General features: G+C 55.4%; 2 protein-coding genes across 35 annotated transcripts in view; both read right to left on the bottom strand.

Moving 5' to 3' along the window:
* ZNF7 (zinc finger protein 7) overlaps nucleotides 1–3,691 on the bottom strand; it is a 26,559-nt gene extending 22,868 nt beyond the window's left edge. For 5 of the 21 annotated variants that reach the window (XM_017520330.2, XM_017520334.2, XM_037735498.1 and 2 more), the window contains exons 1-3: nucleotides 3,551–3,603; nucleotides 2,152–2,196; nucleotides 1,638–1,797 (exon numbers count right to left, since the gene is read on the bottom strand). In XM_017520330.2, the coding sequence (XP_017375819.1) occupies nucleotides 1,638–1,797; nucleotides 2,152–2,154 (163 nt within the window). In that variant the 5' untranslated portion in view covers nucleotides 2,155–2,196; nucleotides 3,551–3,603. The other 16 variants (XM_037735502.1, XM_037735504.1, XM_037735506.1 and 13 more) reach the window with 11 other exon arrangements.
* A 5,471-nt stretch (nucleotides 3,692–9,162) lies between these two features.
* The window catches only part of ZNF517 (zinc finger protein 517), a 14,520-nt gene continuing 5,829 nt past the window's right edge, over nucleotides 9,163–17,853 (bottom strand). Inside the window, exons 1-5 of one of the 14 annotated variants that reach the window (XM_037735516.1) lie at nucleotides 17,476–17,494; nucleotides 13,886–13,980; nucleotides 13,127–13,201; nucleotides 12,555–12,668; nucleotides 9,163–10,887 (exon numbers count right to left, since the gene is read on the bottom strand). In XM_037735516.1, coding sequence (XP_037591444.1) covers nucleotides 9,695–10,887; nucleotides 12,555–12,668; nucleotides 13,127–13,201; nucleotides 13,886–13,976 — 1,473 coding nt within the window. In that variant the 5' untranslated portion in view covers nucleotides 13,977–13,980; nucleotides 17,476–17,494 and the 3' untranslated portion in view covers nucleotides 9,163–9,694. Of the gene's footprint in view, nucleotides 10,888–12,554; nucleotides 12,669–13,074; nucleotides 13,981–16,359; nucleotides 16,886–17,037; nucleotides 17,065–17,475; nucleotides 17,562–17,853 lie in introns of those variants that run through there. The other 13 variants (XM_037735515.1, XM_037735514.1, XM_017520361.2 and 10 more) reach the window with 13 other exon arrangements.

Below are 17,853 nucleotides of genomic sequence, written 5' to 3'. Positions count from 1 at the left end.
AAAAATTGGCTGGGCATGGTGGCAGGTGCCTGTAATCCTAGCTACTCAGGAGGCTGAGGCACAAGAATCACCTGAACCCAGGAGGCGGAGGTTGCAGTGACCCAGTATCACACCATCACACTCCAACCTGGGCGACAGAGTAAGACTTTGTCTCAAAATAAAAAAAGCCATGGAAAAAGAACAGCAGGTGTACCTTTGAGACTGGAGAAACAAACTGTTGCTGGAAGAATGACTGCAATTCTAGTTACTGGCAAATCAGCAACTGTGTACCCACAGGGCCTGAGAGGAGGACAGCACAGCAGATGGAGCTGTTTAAAATGGATGGCTGCTATATGCCAGGCAAGAAAGCTCAAGCACCAACCTCACTGGATGAAGAAAACCCCAACAACACTTAATGCTGCAGCACCTCTTGACGGCCAGGCCCACAAGTTGCCATCATGTGGAAAGCATCGACACAGATAACCAAACCAGAGAGTGCGTGACTAAAAGCTGTGAAGAAACATTAGAAGTACCCTCACTCCATGTCTTTTCCTTTCTATTTCAGTGACATCTGGTAAACCAGGTTTAAATGAGTCTAAGAGAACTCTTTAGAAAGCACAAAGTAAAATTAAGTAATAAGAAAAAAAATGCATGTAATCAGTAGCATTCCACCTTTCCTAAAATAATGATGTGTACATAATTACATGTTTTACAACGTAAGGCATCTTAGATAGAATGAAGAAATAACACCTTCAAATCAGTAAGGCACGGCAGACCTAGAATGGGCAAACGCCCTGAGCAGATATTTTACTGAAGAACCTGGCAAGCTAATGAGGGTGTGAAAATATGCTCAAGCTCAGCAGAAATCAGGGAAATGCAAACTCAAACCACAATAGCCTCCCACTGTACACTTATCTGACTGGCAAAACAGAAAGCTGGACTTTGCCAGGCTAACCAGAACAGAGGGGTGCAGGCCTAGTCCAACACCCCAAGAAGCTCCTGGCCAACCAACTATGCCCCCATCCATTCCATTGCTGATCCCCCAGCCCAGGCACTCTCTTGGGGGTACAAGGCAGCAGAGGGCTTGGTCACAGGCAAGAGACTGAGCAATGCCCAAGTTAGACACACAACCCCCCTTCACCAAGTTGCAATCCAACAACAGTACATACCTTGTGAGAACACAGACACGGACATAAAGTGCACCATGGTGGCTGCCTGTGGCAGTGGTAGAGTTCAGAGAGAACTAATGGCAGGAGGGCAAGGGGGTGCCCTGACAGCCTCTGTATTGTAGCCCCATGGGCATCGCTGCCACCTCTTGCTCTGGTTGTACAACCTTTTCCTTGGGTTCCTCCACCCAATAATTTCTCTTTTCTTGTCTAATAAGCTATTTCAAGCTTGGATTCTATTTGTCACAATTTAACATCTTAGGAAAAAAAGCAGCTTTACTAACCCCCAGAATCCCATCCACCCTCTGGGGGCTGAACCCCATGACGTGCGCAAAGCCAGGAACCATCCTGGCACACTCATGAGTCCAAGGCCCCTGTGGAGCCCACAGGGGTCTGAGTGTTTGGTCTCCATATCCTAGCCTCTGATGGAGGCCTGGCTGGGTGGGTGCTGACTGATGACGCAGGGGAGGGGGCCCCGAGGTGCAGCCTCACCTAGTCCAGCCACACTGCTGTGGTTCTCCAGCATCACCTCCCTGTAGAGGGCCCTCTGGCCAGGGTCCAGACACTGCCACTCCTCCCGAGAGAAGTGCACAGCCACATCGCCAAATGTTACCACCTCCTGAAAGGACACACACCAGCACCCCAGGAATCCCTGGGTGCCAGCCCCCTTCTGGCGCTGCCTCATGGCATGTCTCAGGCAGGTGCACCGTGGGGTTGGGTGAGATGCTCACCAGGACTCCTTTGGCTCTAATATTCTGGGGAAGGATAATCTGGGGGAGGAGGAAGGAACCCAGTCGTGGTGATCATAAAACCCTCCCCCTTCAAGAGCCTCAATTAGGCCCTGGTTTGAACAGGAGTTTGCTCACTACTTCAGGGATGGGGGCAAGGAGGCATTCCTAAGCCCTAGCAAGGGCCAAGGTAGGGTCTGGGCCTAGGTCAAGTGGACAGAGCAGGAGATGGGGCTTCACAGGACACGCAAGGGGAAGGAGGCAGTCAAGCTTCCTACCATGAGGCTCGGTGGGTGGGCATCCACGTGTTCTGGCCGAGAGACCTGTTGGCAATTATGAAAGGATTAGAGGTCAGAATGCCAGAAGTCCAGCTTCCAGGCTAATCAAGGGGGTTAGTGAAAGAGGCCCACTGAACTCTTGTTCCTCTTTTAGTGTGTGTGTGTGTGGCATGTGCGAATCACTCCACAAATCTGTAAGGAGTGGACGCCAAGTGCCAGGCACTGAGTAATGGGGATAGTAGTGAACAGGAAGACCCTGCCTTCACAGCACAGTCTGGTGGAGAAAGAGTTAAATAACCACACAAATAAGCACATTACAACCAGGATAGCGCTGAAGTACAGGGAACTATGAAAGTATTTAGACCAGAACAGTGACTTAATCTAATGGGTCACTTCCCCAGGGACCTCAGCCAAGGTAATGGAAATGGGGAGAGCACTCCAGGCAGCAGGAATAGCATGTGAAAGGGCCTGAGGCAAGAAGAAATGGGGTTGGATGAACCAGTGGGTAAATCACTGACAGGAAGGGAAGGCAGTAAGCTACTGGAGGTTGGAGTTGGTAGGAGCAAGAATGACGGACTGTAGGGAAGACAGAAGTGGACACAGAAACCCCTACCCTCAAGTACATAAATTCCAGTCTCCAGCTCACCTGCCACCAGGATGGAACCAGGCCCAGGGGTGTAATCTGACATAAATCATTTACCTCAATTAAGCCAATGACCCCAGACCCTCTACCTGCCCAGACACTGCCCCCAGCAGGCCGGAATGGGAAGAGTCTTCGTATGGCAGCATCTAGCCCAGAAAGTGGTTTGTGGGGTGGAAGCGCAGGGTCACCGGCACAGGAAGGCTGACCCAAGCAGCAGTGACCACCGGAACAGGATCCTCCCAACCCGGCTCCTGACAGTAGGAATGCCCAGAGTAGCAACCAGAATTTAGAGAAGACAAACAGCCCACCCCACCCAAGACACCGTTCTTTTCTGCCACTGTCATTTATTCTAGGCCTCTGGGGACAGTAAGCAAAAAGGGAGGGCCCTGGAAGGAGGTGATTTCGCAGAAGAGGGAGTCAGGGTCCAGGGAGCAGGCCCAGGCCTGCAGAAAATGCTGCAGCTGGAGCTCGCCTTACTCAGACCCCTGACACCGGGCCTGCCACGAGCCGGGCATGCGAGGAACTGCCAGATTCGGCCAAACGAAGCCCACCCTCGCGCCGCAGCGGGAGCGGGCCGCCTATGCTCGACCACCTCCCCCGCCAGGCGCTCGGGGCCCCGCAAAGCCCCCGCGCCTTCCCGACTGAACGCCGGGGGGACGCGGCGACGGCAGCGCCGAAGGCGGGAGAGCGCAGGAAGCTACCAGCGGTCACTGAGACCGAGGACAACCAGAGTCCGCGCCCACCGCGCCGACTCACCCTCCCTGAGGACCACCCGAGGCTCGCAAACGCGCGACGCCGCCGGAAACGGGCCTCCGCCACCCGCGTCCGCCCCGCCCCGCAGACTTCCGGCCGCTCTGGGGCCTCGGCGGCCGGGCCATCTCGGTGATTCTCAGCCCCGCCTCCAGTCAGAGCCGAGGAGGGGCGAGGCTGGGGCCGGAGGGACGTAGCCTGGGCGGGGCCAGAAGCCCAGATAGGCGGGGTCGGGCGCTGGGGGCGGAGCTACAGTCGGAGGCGGGGAGGGCCCAGAGCCCGGGATGGGCGGTGCCTGAGCGGGATGGGCGGTGCCTGAGCAGGAGCGGGCGGCGCCCGGACTTGAGACTCTGAGACTCCGGGCTCGCTGGCGTGTTGGGGGCGCGGGGGCGTGGCGAGGCTGATGGAGATCCGGGGGTCGCCCGGCTGGGGTCGCCCGGCTGGGCCCTGCGCACGCGGATCACCAGGTGCCTCGGGCGCTGGTTCCCACCGAGGCTGTCCAGGCGCGGCCTCGTGGAGACGCCGGGCCGGGGCCTTGTCCCTGGCGGGGGCTGGAGCGGGCGCGGGGCCGCAGAGCCTCCTGGACCTGGGGGGAGGGCGCCCCCTCGGAGTTGCCGGAGGCCGGGCCCGGCGTACCCTCGCTCCTCCCTGCCCCGCGCCGCCCTCTGCCTCGCCTCCCTCGGGTTCATTCTGCTCCGGCAGAGCCTGCGCGCCTCCCTTGGCGGCCCCGGCCCCAAAACCTCGGTGTGGAAGCTGCCTGCGTCCCGGCTGCCTGGACCTCCCCGCGCGGCTCCCGGCGAAGCCCCGCAGCCGGAGGGTGCCGAGTCCGCCTGGCGCGCCCCTTCCCTCGGGAAGAACGGGGCGGGGGTCCGGGAGGGACATAAGCCGGGCTCTCCCGGCGTGTTGATCCGAACCGGCGCTGGGAAACCTGTGCAAGAAGGAACAATCAGGCAACCCCCCAACCCCCAGGAAGGCCCCGGTGAAAAACAAGCCGGGCTCGCCTCTCCCCTCGCCAATGATCCCAGCACTCCCACCCCAGCACCTGAGTTCGGATCCCTCAGCCCCACATCCTCTCTGGTCACCTAAGTGGATCCCAGCTGCTCAGGGAGCATGTTGCAAAGGATAGGAAAGGAAAGGGGATCTGCTTCCCCAGCCGCCCTTCAGACCCCCAGGGCTGGTAGGGGCGGGCAACCCCGTACCCCAGCCTGGCCTGCTGCAGGTGAGGGGGACACACCAGGATAACGCACAGCAGGACGGGGAGAGAACCTGGCCCAGAGCATCCACCTGGTAGGCACCTCCCTGGTGTCCAGGGTACAAGTGCCAGAGCTCTGAGGCCCTGATGGCCTGTCTGGGGCGAGGGGGCTGCCTCCATCTACTGCATCCACTGCCTGGCTGAGTCTAGAGCAAGCAGACCCTCCACAGCCAGGCGCACTCAGGCCCTCACATGGTCAGGGTGCTTCTGCTCTGGGCCAGCCTGAATCGTTCATCTGTCTTGAGATTGGGATTCACAGGGTCTTCCAGCTCCCCCACTTTCTTTCTCTACTAATTAAGAAACACAGAGTCCTTTGACTGCTCTGCGACCTGGCCACTGCGTGTTCCCTGCAGCCTTGAACCCAGTCTGGGGCCGAGCACATTCCCTGATAAAGCTGTTTAGGTTGCTTAAAAACATGATCAACCCTATTGCTAAACACTTAGAAATGTCCCTGTCCTGAGCCCAATCCCTTGAACTCTCATCTAAGCTCCATAGCCAGACTCCCTCACTGCAAATGTACCTGAGTAGAGCATAGAGCAGCCTTTGCCTCACCGTGGATCCCAAGAAAGCTGAAGCTCCGTATGTAAATTTCCAGAAGAAATGCTCTAGACTGATCACACCTGGCGTTTAGTGTTTCTTTCTTCGGAATCCCAACCAATTCCATCAACTGTTTTGAGAAGTCCTTTGAGGCAACTCCCTTGCTGCCATTTTTGGGACTCTAGTCTCCTCATATTTGGCCAGATAGAACAATTCCAAGCTGTAAAGGTTTCCAGGAAAAAAAATTCAACCACAAAGCCACTTTCAAGGAGATGCTGCATTTCCAACAGCACTGTCCGAATCCAAGTGGACGGCTCAGAGCAACGGTGCTTCCAACAGGCTCTGTCTGCAGGTCCCTTGCCATCTGTACACACCCACATCTCAAAGTGGGTTCAAATATGCCTTGGATTTGTTTTAGTCAGGTGTAGTAAGACATGCAGACATGAAAATGATTGTCAAAACAGAAGACATTATGGTCATGGGGCCCTGGAAATGGGGCAGGGCACACAGGGCCACGTGAGAAGGACCAGGGATGGACAGGAGGCAGAAGGGGGAGAGGGCCAAGTTCAGGCAGAGTCTTTATTTTCTCTGGAAGAAGGAAGGCAGGGTAGGTGTGTGGAGTGAGCTCAGAATTGGACTGTTTGAACAATTGTGGCAGGCTCTGGGCTACAGGGCTGGTCCCTTCTTGTCCAGTACCTGGCCCCGGGTAACAGGGCAGGGGAAATACTGGCTTAGTGAGTGACACTGTGCTAAGGAAGATAGATAGTTGTGGACTCTGGATTGGCTGGTTTGTGTCTCAAAGACGCACTAGGGCTGGACGTGGTGGCTCACGCCTGTAATCCCAGCACTTTGGGAGGCTGAGGCGGGAGGACCACCTGAGGTCAGGAGTTCAAGACCAGCCTGGCCAACATGGTAGAACGTCGTCTCTACTAAAAATACAAAAAAATTAGGCGGGTGTGGTGGTGTACTCATGTAGTCCCAGCTACTTGGGAAGCTGTGATGGGAGAATTCCCTGAACCCAGGAGGCAGAGGCTGCAATGAGCCCAGATTGCACCATTGCACTCCATCCTGGGCGACAGAGTGAGATTCTGTCTCAAAAAAAGAAGAAGTGCACTGGAAGGGGAGTATTTGTTTGCTGTCTCTGGGAATTAGCTAGCCCTGGAGGGAGCATCCTCTCCAGGATCAAGGCCCCAAATGCTTGGGCAACCCTGGAGAGCAGGGATGGAGCCCCGCAAACAAAAGTTTCTTCAATCTATGCACACACTCCCTGGTGCATGGTTTCAAAATGTCTTAGTGAGATCAGGTTTTACTTCACTTACTGCCAGGTCCAAGCCTCTGTGCAGTGGAAAGGACACCTAGGGAGAAACAGTGCCTGATGGGTGAGCTGAGGAGAAAAGGACACTGCCAGGAGGGCACTGGGTTCCTGTGGGAAAGGGTGAGGTAAGCATCAGGTGGAGGGTGCTGTGGGTGTTCCCTGAAGGTGCCCTGGGCCCTCTGGACAGTCCTCACCCATACCACACCCATCAGAGTACAGAGGACATCACTTCTCCCTGTAGTGATCTTCTGTTTAGGACTGCATGATGACAACCACAAACAGAATTTGCTTTTCTCTAGCAGCCAAATCAAGAGAGGCTGGAGGCGTGTGCCACAATTGCGCATCTCCAGGGATGAGATCTTGGCAGCTTCTTCCCATCCTTCAAGTGTCCTGTGGGCAGCCCGCCTGGCTAGCTGGGTGTGAGAGGATCCCCTGGTTCAGGCTCTGCCTGCTGTGCCACCCCAGGCTCACTCCAGGCCTCTGGACGGTATTCCTCAAGCAGGATTCCTAACCCCCCACCTGAGCTGATCTCCCTGGTGGAATGAGGGGAGGTGTCCTAGACCCTCACCCAGCCAGAAATTGGAGAGAATGCTCCCAAGGGACCCCAGCGGAGGCGGGTGGGTGTGAACAGGGTGGCCACAGCCCCACTGCCATAGGCCAGACCACAACTTGGAGTGGGCCTGGGAGCTCAGAAGGTTGGGAAGACAAAAAACTAGGAGCCAGGAGCCTCCAAGAGCCACAGCACCCACCTCACAGAGGGCTGGGGCCGATAGCCGGCCCCACCTGGGCACCATGCCATACAGAGACCCATGAGTGCCAGAGCAACTATGGGACTGGGGTTTCAGGAACCGCAGTGGTGGCTGCTGGGCACACAAGAAGGAGGCCTGGCACAGAGGTCCTGGAGATGGAGGCTCTGGGTTTCCCAGGCTGGCCCTGACTTCATGCTTTTCTACCCATGGTGGAGACTTACAAGCTCCATGTTGGGGATGCTGAGGGACAAGCCTTCAGCCTCCCCCATCATGTCCCTGCCACTGCCCAGGGTTCTTGTTCTCTGGAGAGGTGGATCCAGCCCTCCCCGTCTTGGTGCCCTGCCAGGGCCAGGCTTCTCCTGGCTCCTTCTGCAGCCCCAGGAATGGGCGGTGGGTGCACAGCCGAGTGAGCACCAAGCCTTGGAGGAGACCGGCCTGCATGTTCCCAGCGCCACCATGGAGTCTGACACACCAGTGGGCCAGCAACTCAATCCTCCCTCACCTTCTCTTCATCTGTTAGGGGTGATAAGGTGCTCCCAGTGTGGCCAAGACGGTGCAGCACCTCAACCAGTTCTCCCTCTAGCCACACCCCTTCTCTCTTAGCCCACATTCTGAGCTGGCAGGGCTTTCTTCCTGGCTTCAGCAGGGCAGAGTGTAGTATGGTTCTCTAGGGAGACAGAACCAATAATGGAGTTTAGAAGAGAGGATTTCTTTTATTTTTTTGGAGACAGTGTCTTGCTCTGTCACCGAGGTTGGAGTGCAGTGGTGCAATCTCTGCAACCTCCACTTCCCGGGTTCAAGTGATTCTCCTGCCTCGGCCTCCCAAGTAGCTGGAATTACAGGCAGCCACCACCATGCCCAGATAATTTTTGTATTTTTAGTAGAGACAGGGTTTCACCCAGGCTGGTCTCGAACTCCAGACCTCAGGTGATCCTCCCACCTCTGCCTCCTCAAATGCTGGGATTACAGGCTTGAGCCACCGAGCACAGCCAGAAGAGTGGATTTATTAGGGGAATTGGCCCACACACTTATGGAGGCTGAGAAATTCTCCCACAGGCTGTCTGCAAGCTGGAGACCCAAAGAAGCCATTAGTGTGGCTCAGGCCAGGTAAGAAGGTGGGAGAACCAAGGAAGCCAGTGGTTTAACTCTCATTCTGAGGCTGACTGCTAGAGAGCCCTGGGAGGCCTCTGTGGCAAGTCTTGAGTCCAAAGGCTGAAGAACCTGGGGTCCTGATGTCCAAGGACAGGGGAAGATGGGTGTCTCCCTCCAGATAAGAGAGAATTTGCTCTTCTCTCTTTGTGTTCCATCTGGGCCCCCAACCAACTGGATGTGCTCGGCTACACTGAGGGCAGATCTTCACTGAGTCCAACAAAATATCCTCACACACTCAGAAACAATGCTTCAGCTGCCAGATGCAGTGGTGTGTACCTTAGTCCTAGCTATGCAGGAGGCTGAGGTGGGAGAAACTCTTGAGCCTGGGAGTGCAGGGCTGCAGTAAGCCATGATTGCGCCACTGCACTCCAGGCTGGCTGGCTGAGAGATCGTCTCAAATAAATTAAAAATAAATAAATAAATAAGTGCTCCACCAGCCATTGAGGTTTTTCTTTTCTTTTCGTGTTTTCTTTTTTTTAAAAAAAACAGGGTATCACTCTGTCACCCACTGCAGCCTTGACCTCCCAGGATCAACCCATCCTCCCACCTCAGCCTCCCAAGTACCTGGGACTACAACCTAGAAGCACATGCCACCATGCCTGGCTAATTTTTAAATTTTTTGTAGAGAAGTTTCACCCTGTTGCTCAGGCTGGTCTCAAGCAAACCTCCTGCCTTAGCCTCCCAAAGTGATGAGATTACAGGCAGGACACATGGCAGCCAACTAAGGCATCTTCTATCCTGTGAATCAGCTTTACACCACCTGAAGTTCACCACCACGCAGGTCCTGGTGCTGAGACCTGGCTGTGCCAGGCTGCATGTGTGTCTATGGCGTCCCCTTTGCTCTGCTCTCTGGGGATTGAGCATAGCTGCCCCTCCCTCCCTCACTTCTGCCAGCTCCGGGACATTTCCCAAAGGTCCCAGGAAATGGTGGCTGATGCTGATTCCTGAGGCCACACCATGGGCCACTAGGTGCCCTTTCCCTCCCCACTGCCCAGCTGGAGCAAGATGCCGAGTGCTCCGGGTAAGAGCTGGCCTCTTCTCAAGACTGCTGCACCTTCAGGATGTGAGATTCGAACTTCTGCGTTGGGGCCGCGCCTGCTTGTGTCAGGCTTCCCGTGTGAATCCTCGGACTGTCGCCCCCGTCATCAGGAAGCCCAGCGCGGCGCCCGCCTGCCCTCCATGTCCTCCCGGTGCTCGCTGCCGTGCACCTTCTGGTGCTGGATGAGGGTGGACAGGCGGCTGCAAGCCCTCCCGCAGGAGCGGCACCGGTACGGCCTCTCGCCGCTGTGGAGCCGGTAGTGCTCGTTCAGCGTGTAGCTCCTGCGGAAGGCCTTGCCGCACTCGGTGCACGCGAAGGGCTTCTCCTTGGTGTGGATTTTCTGGTGCAGAGTGAGGTTGGACTTGCGACCGAAGGCCTTGCCGCACTCTGCGCACGCGAACGGCTTCTCGCCCGTGTGCAGGCGCAGGTGCAGCAGCAGCAGGGAGTGGTGTCGGAACGGCTTTCCGCACACCGGGCACTCGTGGGGCCGGTCCCCTGCCTGTGGCCTCTGTGCCACTCCGAGCAGGGCGCCCTGCCCCGCGCCGCCATCCTGGGGGCCCTCCTCGGCGTGCAGCCGGTGGTGCTTCAGGAGCGAGGACCCCCGGATGAAACGCTGCCCGCACTGCAGGCACCGGTAGGGCCGCTCCCCGCTGTGGATGCGGCCATGCTCATTGAGGGTGAACCTGCGGCAGAAGGCCTTGCCACACTCGCCGCACTCGTAGGCCTTCTCCCCGGTGTGGAATTTCTGGTGCTGCAGCAGCCGGGAGCTGCGGCTGAAGGTCTTGCTGCACTCGCTGCACGCGTAAGGCCGCTCGTGGGTGTGGACGCGGTGGTGGGCAGCCAGCTGCGTGCTCTGCCGGAAGGCCTTGCCGCACTCGCTGCACTGGAACGGCTTCTCCTCGGTGTGGATCAGTTGGTGCCGCAGCAGGATGGAGCTCTGCTTGAAGGCCTTCCCACACTCCGTGCACTGGAAGGGCTTGGAGCCAGTGTGGATGATCTGGTGCCTGAGCAGCAGGGAGTTGTATCTGAACGCTTTGCCGCATGCGCACCTGTAGCGAGGAGCTGCGCTCCCTATGCACCGGCCCAGGTCTTCTTGCAGAACCCCTGGGGAGGCGCTGCACTCCGGAGCCCCGGGGCTGGGGGTTTGCTTCTCTGACCCGTCCTCAGGACCACTATACGGGTGGCGTGGTGCGGGGTCCTCCTCAGGGAGGCACCCCCACACCGGGCCTGAGAGTCCTGCCTGCCTGGAGAGCTTTCTCTGCAGAGGAGACTCCATGATCCCGGCCTCCATCCTGGAATCTGAGAGAAGGAACAGAAAACGGAAGGACGATCCAGCCTCTATACTCACAAATGAACTTACTGTTTGAAGACAGAACCTTTTTATTGCCAAGTCTTCCCCCGACACCCAGGTTTACTGAGGTATAAACGACAAATGAAACTTGTATACAGGAAGCTGAGGCAGCAGAATTGCTTGAACCTGGGAGCCTGAGGCTGCAGTGAGCTGAGATCCAGCCACTGTACTCCAGCCTGGGCAAAGCAGTGAGACTACAAAACAAAAACCCTAGGCCATGCCTGGTGGCTCACACCTGTAATCCCAGCACTTTGAAAGGCTGAGACAGGTCCATCAACTGAAGTCAGGAATTCAAGACCAGCCTGACCAATATTGTGAAACCCCATCTCTACTAAAAAATTACAAAAATTAGCCAGGTGTGATGGTGTGTGTCTGTAGCCATTCAGGATGCTGAGGCAGGAGAATCACCTGAACCCAGGAGGTGGAGGTTGCAGTGAGCCGAGATTGCACCACTGCACTCCAGCCTGGGAGACAGGGCGAGACTCCGTCTCAAAAAACAAAACAAAAAAGCAAAAAACAAAACTTGCATATACTTTTGTTGTACACCATGATTCAATAAATACGTACACTGAAATGATACCACAATCAAGTGAAGACAGTCTTTGTTAGAGGTGTAGGGAGGTTTGAGAAATTATTGCCAGAAGTTTTAAAATCAGGGTTTAGGCTGGGCACAGTGGCTCACACCTGCAATCCCAGCACTTCGGGAGGCCGAGGCGGGCAGATCACCTGAGGTCAGGAGTTAAGAGACCAGCCTGGCCAACATGGTCAAAACCCATCTCTCTTAAAAATATGAAAATTAGCCGGGCGTGGTGGTGGGCGCCTATTAATCCCAACTACTTGGGAGGCTGAGGCAGGAGAATCACTTGAACCTGAGAGGCAGAGGTTGCAGTGAGCCGAAACTGCGCCATTGCACGCCAGCCTGGGCAACAAGAGCAAAACTCCATCTCAAAATAATTAAATAAAAATAAAATCAGAATTCAGGTGAGAAGGGTACAGAGGCTAATAATGGCTGCAGCACTGTGGCAGGCTGGCTCAGGGGGAGCCCACAGGAGAGGCCCAAGGTCTGGCAGCGAAGACAGGCCAGGCAGGAGGTGCAGATTGCACCTCATCCCACAGCCACGTTCTTTACTTGTCTCTCCTTCAGAGTTCACCCAGGGTTCATTCACTCAGCAAACATGTCTGGGCAGGTACCTAGGGCAGGTGCCTGCACAGACCTCTAGGACTGAGGGACTCCTCCCCAGCTCAAGGTTCTTTCTGCAGCCTCCACTGCCCTGAGCTCAGTCCCTGGCACATGGGTCATGAGGAACTGAGAAAATAAAAGCAACCCAAGGGTAGTGCCCACTGTGTGCACAGACCAGGCCCCTGACACCTTGGGGTCACCAAGGTGGAAAACATGCACTTGGGTCTTCATGCTTAAGCTACTTTTGACCTCAGAAGTACAAGCAAGGCATTTAGTAGTAAGTCTGGCCCTGCTGTGAGAAGCTGAACACACACAGCTCCCACTGTGAAAGAGGACACCTGCACAGAGCTGCACAGAGGCCAGGACGCACTGGCAGCCACACAACATGCCCTGCAGTGTGGCAGCAGCCCAGGCCTTCCAGGGCCTTGCACTCACCTGTGCACAGGCTGGTTTTGGCCCCTCTCTGTTCAGCCACCTGCAGAATCAAGGCCCCTGGCTCCTCTCCTTGCTCCAAGAGGGAGATCAGTGCTGGTTTGGCAACAAGAAAGCCTAAGCTCAGAAAGGAAAAGCAGCATGTGTCAGTGCAGAAGGGAGGAAGGATGCCTGGGTGCCCGGTTGGAGGCCACTGGGAGCACACAGGACTTGGGGTGGATACAGGAGGGAGGACGCCAGTTGGAGGCCATCGGGAGCACAAGGGCTTGGAGTGGGTGCAAGAACATCCACTATCCCAAAAGGGGGCAGCTAGGTGGCCAACGGGAGGTGGGGGGGCCTGCCCCAGGAGAGAATTAAGGCTGGGCAGCAGGTGCCCAGCAGGAAGCAGAGAGGGGCTCCTTGGGGAGCCTCCAGCTTCCCCTCAAAAATGTGACAGACTGCGAATCTGAAATGGAACCAACTTCCCTTTGAACCGAACATAGAAGCACCTCCCGGCCCCAGGACCAAAGGCAGAAGCCCTCACCTAGCGAGGCTAAGTTCCTATAGTTCTCCAGCATCACGTCCCTGTAGAGTACCTGCTGGTCGGGGGCCAGGCAACTCCACTCTATCCTCGTGAAGTACACAGCCACATCCTCGAACACAACAGCCTCCTGCAACCACATACTCTGCTATCCAGACAGTCAAAGGCTCAGCGAGAACCCAGCAGATGAGGAACATTTGGGTGATCTGCTAGAGGCCTCTCTCCTTGCTGGGCATTGCTGCATCCACAGGGCCCAGCAGAGACAGGGCAGCCCAACACCCCCTGAGTGAGTAGCCTCGTCCTCAGCAGAACCCCAGAGAGGAAGAGGGGAAAACTGAATTTGGGGGAGGGAGAGAAAGAGTTACCAGGAAAGAGGTCCCAACCTTGGCCTCACCCCTCTCCACAGGCTATCAGGGATTTGGGGAAGGAGCGCCTGCACTGTGGGGGCATCCCCACCCTCTGGGTCTCAATTTCCAACACCAGCAGCAAGTTAGCATCAGGAGAGGGGGATGGGCTGACTATTCACACCAGGAAGGAGACTGGCACTGGGAAAGGACAGAGATCCTGCCCTCAGCGGCTGGGCACAGAAGCTCAGGGGCCCCAGGAAGCCCACTTCTGCCTAAAGCCAGGAAGGATTTAGGAGAGCCATGTGTGAGGCCTGGCCATAGAGGAAGGAGGCCGTCCTTGGCTTGCAGACTCCATCTTGTGATGTGGGTGGGTGTGAGGCTCCCTGGAAGGTTCTCAGAGCTGAAAAGCTGGGGCTGGGGCGAAGCAGTCTCCTGGGGCAGCAGACAGGCTCAGAGGGGGTGCTCACCTGGAGTCCAGGCATCGGAAGTGTCATCACCATTCCAGGGTACCCTTTGTGGAGGAGCAGGTGCTAAAGACAGTGCATGCTGAGGGAACATACAGCTGTAAGTGGAAGGAGTCCAGGCCTAAGGCCCTACTGCCCCCAAAAGGCCCCTCCAGATCCAGAAGGGTGCAGGAGAGGGTGAGATGCTGCGGCAACTACATCAGCCACCTCCTTTACGTCTCAAGGAGAAGCTGCATCCAAGACCTGCCCACCCACTCCTTTGTTTGCTGGCTGTCACCTTCCAAAGAGGCCTTCTGTGACCACCCTTTTTAAAACTGCCACCTCCCCTACTGCCTGGTAATTCCTTATCCTCACTCCTGGTTTTATTTTTCACCATAGCACTATGCCATCTGACCTAAGAGTTAAATTCCTTGCTCCTTATCTGCCTTCTCCAATTAGACATGACCTCTAGTCTGTACCTCTGGGGCCTGAGGAAGGCTGTGGCACACAGCAAGTGCTCAGAAAGGATTTATGAAATGAACAAAGGGATCCCTGACAATGGGTGACTCTGCAACCAATAAAACCATGTTGTGGGAACATCGGAAAACATTCTTGCATTTTGCTACATGAAACAAGCAGACTAACCAGAAAAATAAACCTGGTGGCATAAAATCCTAGTTCTCTCTGGCTCATAGAATTACCAGTGGTTCCTGTTTTTCTCCTATTTTTCTTTTCTTTTTTTGAGACGGGGTCTCGCTGGAGTGCAGTGGTGTGATCTCGGCTCACTGCAGCCTCAACTTCCTGGGCTCAAGCAATTCCCCTACCTCAGCCTCCTGAGTAGCTAGAACTACAGGTGCATGCCACCACACCCAGCTGATTTTTTTTTTTTTTTTTTTTTTTTACTATTACAAAAGTTTATTTAACAAAAAGTCTAGGCCAGGCGTGGTGGCTCACGCCTGTAATCCAAGCACTTTGGAGGCCAAGGCGGGCGGATCACCTGAAGTTGGGAGTTGAAGACCAGCCTGACTAACATGCTGAAACCCTGTCTTAAAAAAAACAAACAAACATCAGTCTAATATGAAATATACATGACCTAATTTTCACATCATAGTAAAACAGGCCCTATGGAGAGAGTACATGGGTTTCTCTGAACAGCCATTATATACTGGTTCCAAGGCTTAACACGATGATACTATTTCCTCGTATTACCACCATTCCAGTATCGTTCTGTTGCCCACTAGTCGCCATCTCCACACATTCATCTACCACAAGATTCATAAAGGGATCAAATCCCCGCAATATTCCTTGGACATATCTGCCACCATTTAATTTCAATGATAACTTCTTGTCCATAATTTTTTTTCAACTTGGGAGAGTGAGCTTTGCTCATCATGGCTACTCCGCAGGCTCACAGATGTTTTGGAATGGCCCAGCTAACTTTTAAAAATTTTTATTAGAGATGAGGTCTCACTATGTTGCCCAGGCTGGTCTTGAATTCCTGGACTCAACTGATCCTCCTGCCTCGGTCTCCCAAAGTTCTGGGATTACAGGTATGAGCTACCGCATCCGGCCTCTGTTTTTCTAATTTAAGTTTTTTTGTTTTGTTTTTTGAGACTGAATCTCCCTCTTGTTGCCCAGACCAGAGTGCAATGGTATGACCTCAGCCATCCTAGGAGCATCCCTTAAGCCCAGGAGGCAGAGGTTGCAGTGAACTGAGATCATGCCACCACACTCCAGTCTGGGCGACAGAGCAAGACCCTGTCTCAAACAAAACAAAACAGTAATTTTGCTCTAACCAGACGTATACAGAGTAGGCATGAGGCGCTGGTCTCCTCACTCTTTCCCTTCAACAGATACTTGAGCTCTTGTGTTTGAGTGAAGGTCTCTAGGGGTACCCTTTTCTGTAGAGCTGGGGCCCTCTAAGTAGCTGCCAGTTTGTAAAGAGACGTTTCCCATTAGGCATCAGTTGACAAAAAGTGTGTGTTTAGAGGCCGGGCATGGTGGCTAATGCCTGTAATTCAGCACTTTAGAATGAGAAGGGTAGATCATCTGAAGTCAGGAGTTTGAGACCAGCCTGGCCAACATGGGGGAAACTCCTCTACTAAGTATACAAAAATTAGCTGGGTGTGCTGGTACATGCCTGTAATCCCAGCTACTTGAGAGGCTGAGGCGGGAGAACTGCTTGAACCCAGGAGACAGAGGTTGCATTGATCCAAGATTGTGCCACTACACTCCAGCCTGGGTGACAGAGTGAGGCTCTCTCCCAAAATAAGTAATAATAAAGTGTGCGTTTAGAAGCAAGACGGCTGCTTAGTCACAATGCTGTGAAGTGATATTTGGCAGTAGAGTCCTTTTGACATGTTAGGGTATGAAGGGTGATGGGGGAAGGTCAAACAGACTTGTAAGTCACCCATGAACGAAGAGCTCGGACTGCAAACGCATGGAAAAACAGAGACCCCACTCGATGTCTGTCCACGGCAGTCTGTGGCAGGACCTACCTGGGCAAGTGCAATTGCCACATATGTTGTCCTCACCCCACCAAGGCAACCAGAGTATCTCAGGGCACGAGGCTGCCAGAAGACTTGACCCTCTGAACTCCTCAACACATACCGCCCTCCACTGTGGTAAGAACTGCAACCTGGGACTAGGGTTGGACCAGGAGGGGGTAAGTTACCATTGTTGTTTTTTCTTTGTTCACGTCTGGGGAGTGCATGTCCTGGTTAGAGGGTAAAAAAAAAAACCTGCTTTTAGTTCTATCTTTGGAATTAGGAAATAAATCTTTAGACAGATTAAACAGCACTGGTAATCGCACAGTGATATGACAACAGATCAAGCTGTTGCTTCAAGTGCTGAGAGAGAAAATGTCAAGGGGAGGAGGGTGCTCATTTAGATGGAGGACCACAAGAAATGTTACTGGGTGAAGTAATATTTAACTGGGGTCTGGAAGACTAGGAGGGTCGCCTCCTTCCATACGGACAATAAACGCTCTTCCTCAGGGACCCGGGGCACCCTGCTCACTATGTCGCAGATTTCAGTTTGTTAACTCTTCACAGAGCCGCCCTGACCGCCAAAGCTACCCTCTCACAATTTTATCTCCTTGGTTTATGCTGTGCATGGCCCTTGTCAAAACCAAAAGTTATTTTGCTGCGTTATTGCCTGTTACACTAACGTCTCACCTCTATTACAATTCACGCCCCAACCCGTGAAGAGGGCAAAACTGCGTAGGGTGAATGATGGCTGCGGGGAACCGCGTCGCCGGGAAGAGCCCGCCGGCGGGAGACCTCGTGGCAGAGCCTGGTGCTCCGAAGCAACCCCACCTCGCCAGGCCTCCCGCTTGCAGCCTCGCCTCTGAGCAACAGTCCGGGTCGGCGAAGCGGGTCTGGGGGACCCCGCCGCACGCCCCAGACCACAGCCGGCATGGACCGGGGCGCAGGACCCTTCGCCCTAAGAAAGGTTCAGGACCCAAGGCGAGCAGAGGCGGCAGTGCCGGCTGCAGGTCCGCTCCCTGCCGAGCTCCGCTCAGTCCCCGCGGGGGCCACAGCCTCTGCCAGGCCAGGCTCCGAGGACACCGCACATCCCTCCCAGTCCCCGCCCCGCAGCCGGGGCCAACTCACCCTGGGCCGCCTCACCCTGACTCTCCGGAACAGCGCAGGGCGCCGGGCGCTCAGGCTCCAGTTCCGGCCCCGCCCCCGGAAACGGCCGCTGCGCCGCTCTGGGAGGCCTGGAGGACCGCTCGCCTCTATGGCGCTCGAGTTTAGACGCCTTCTAGCTCCTGCCGCGCGGCCGTCGCCAGGGCTGCAGCTGGGGGCGCGCGTCAGGGGTTCCGGGCGAGACCGGGTCTCAGCCCCAGACCCGAGGGGCGCGGAAGAGCGGTGACGTTCTCGGCGCTCCGTTTCCCCCCGGACCTGGGTGGGCTGCGGGGGTTGGGGAGCGGGGCGCGGGATCGACTCCTGGACCCGCAGGAACGGCGGAGCTGGGGCATCAGGCCGGGC

Source organism: Cebus imitator, unplaced genomic scaffold (assembly GCF_001604975.1).
Source record: "Cebus imitator isolate Cc_AM_T3 unplaced genomic scaffold, Cebus_imitator-1.0 Scaffold826, whole genome shotgun sequence".
NCBI classification, from domain to species: Eukaryota; Metazoa; Chordata; class Mammalia; order Primates; family Cebidae; genus Cebus; species Cebus imitator.
Note: the sequence above shows the minus strand (reverse complement) of the source record. Positions and strands in the feature narration are given on the sequence as shown.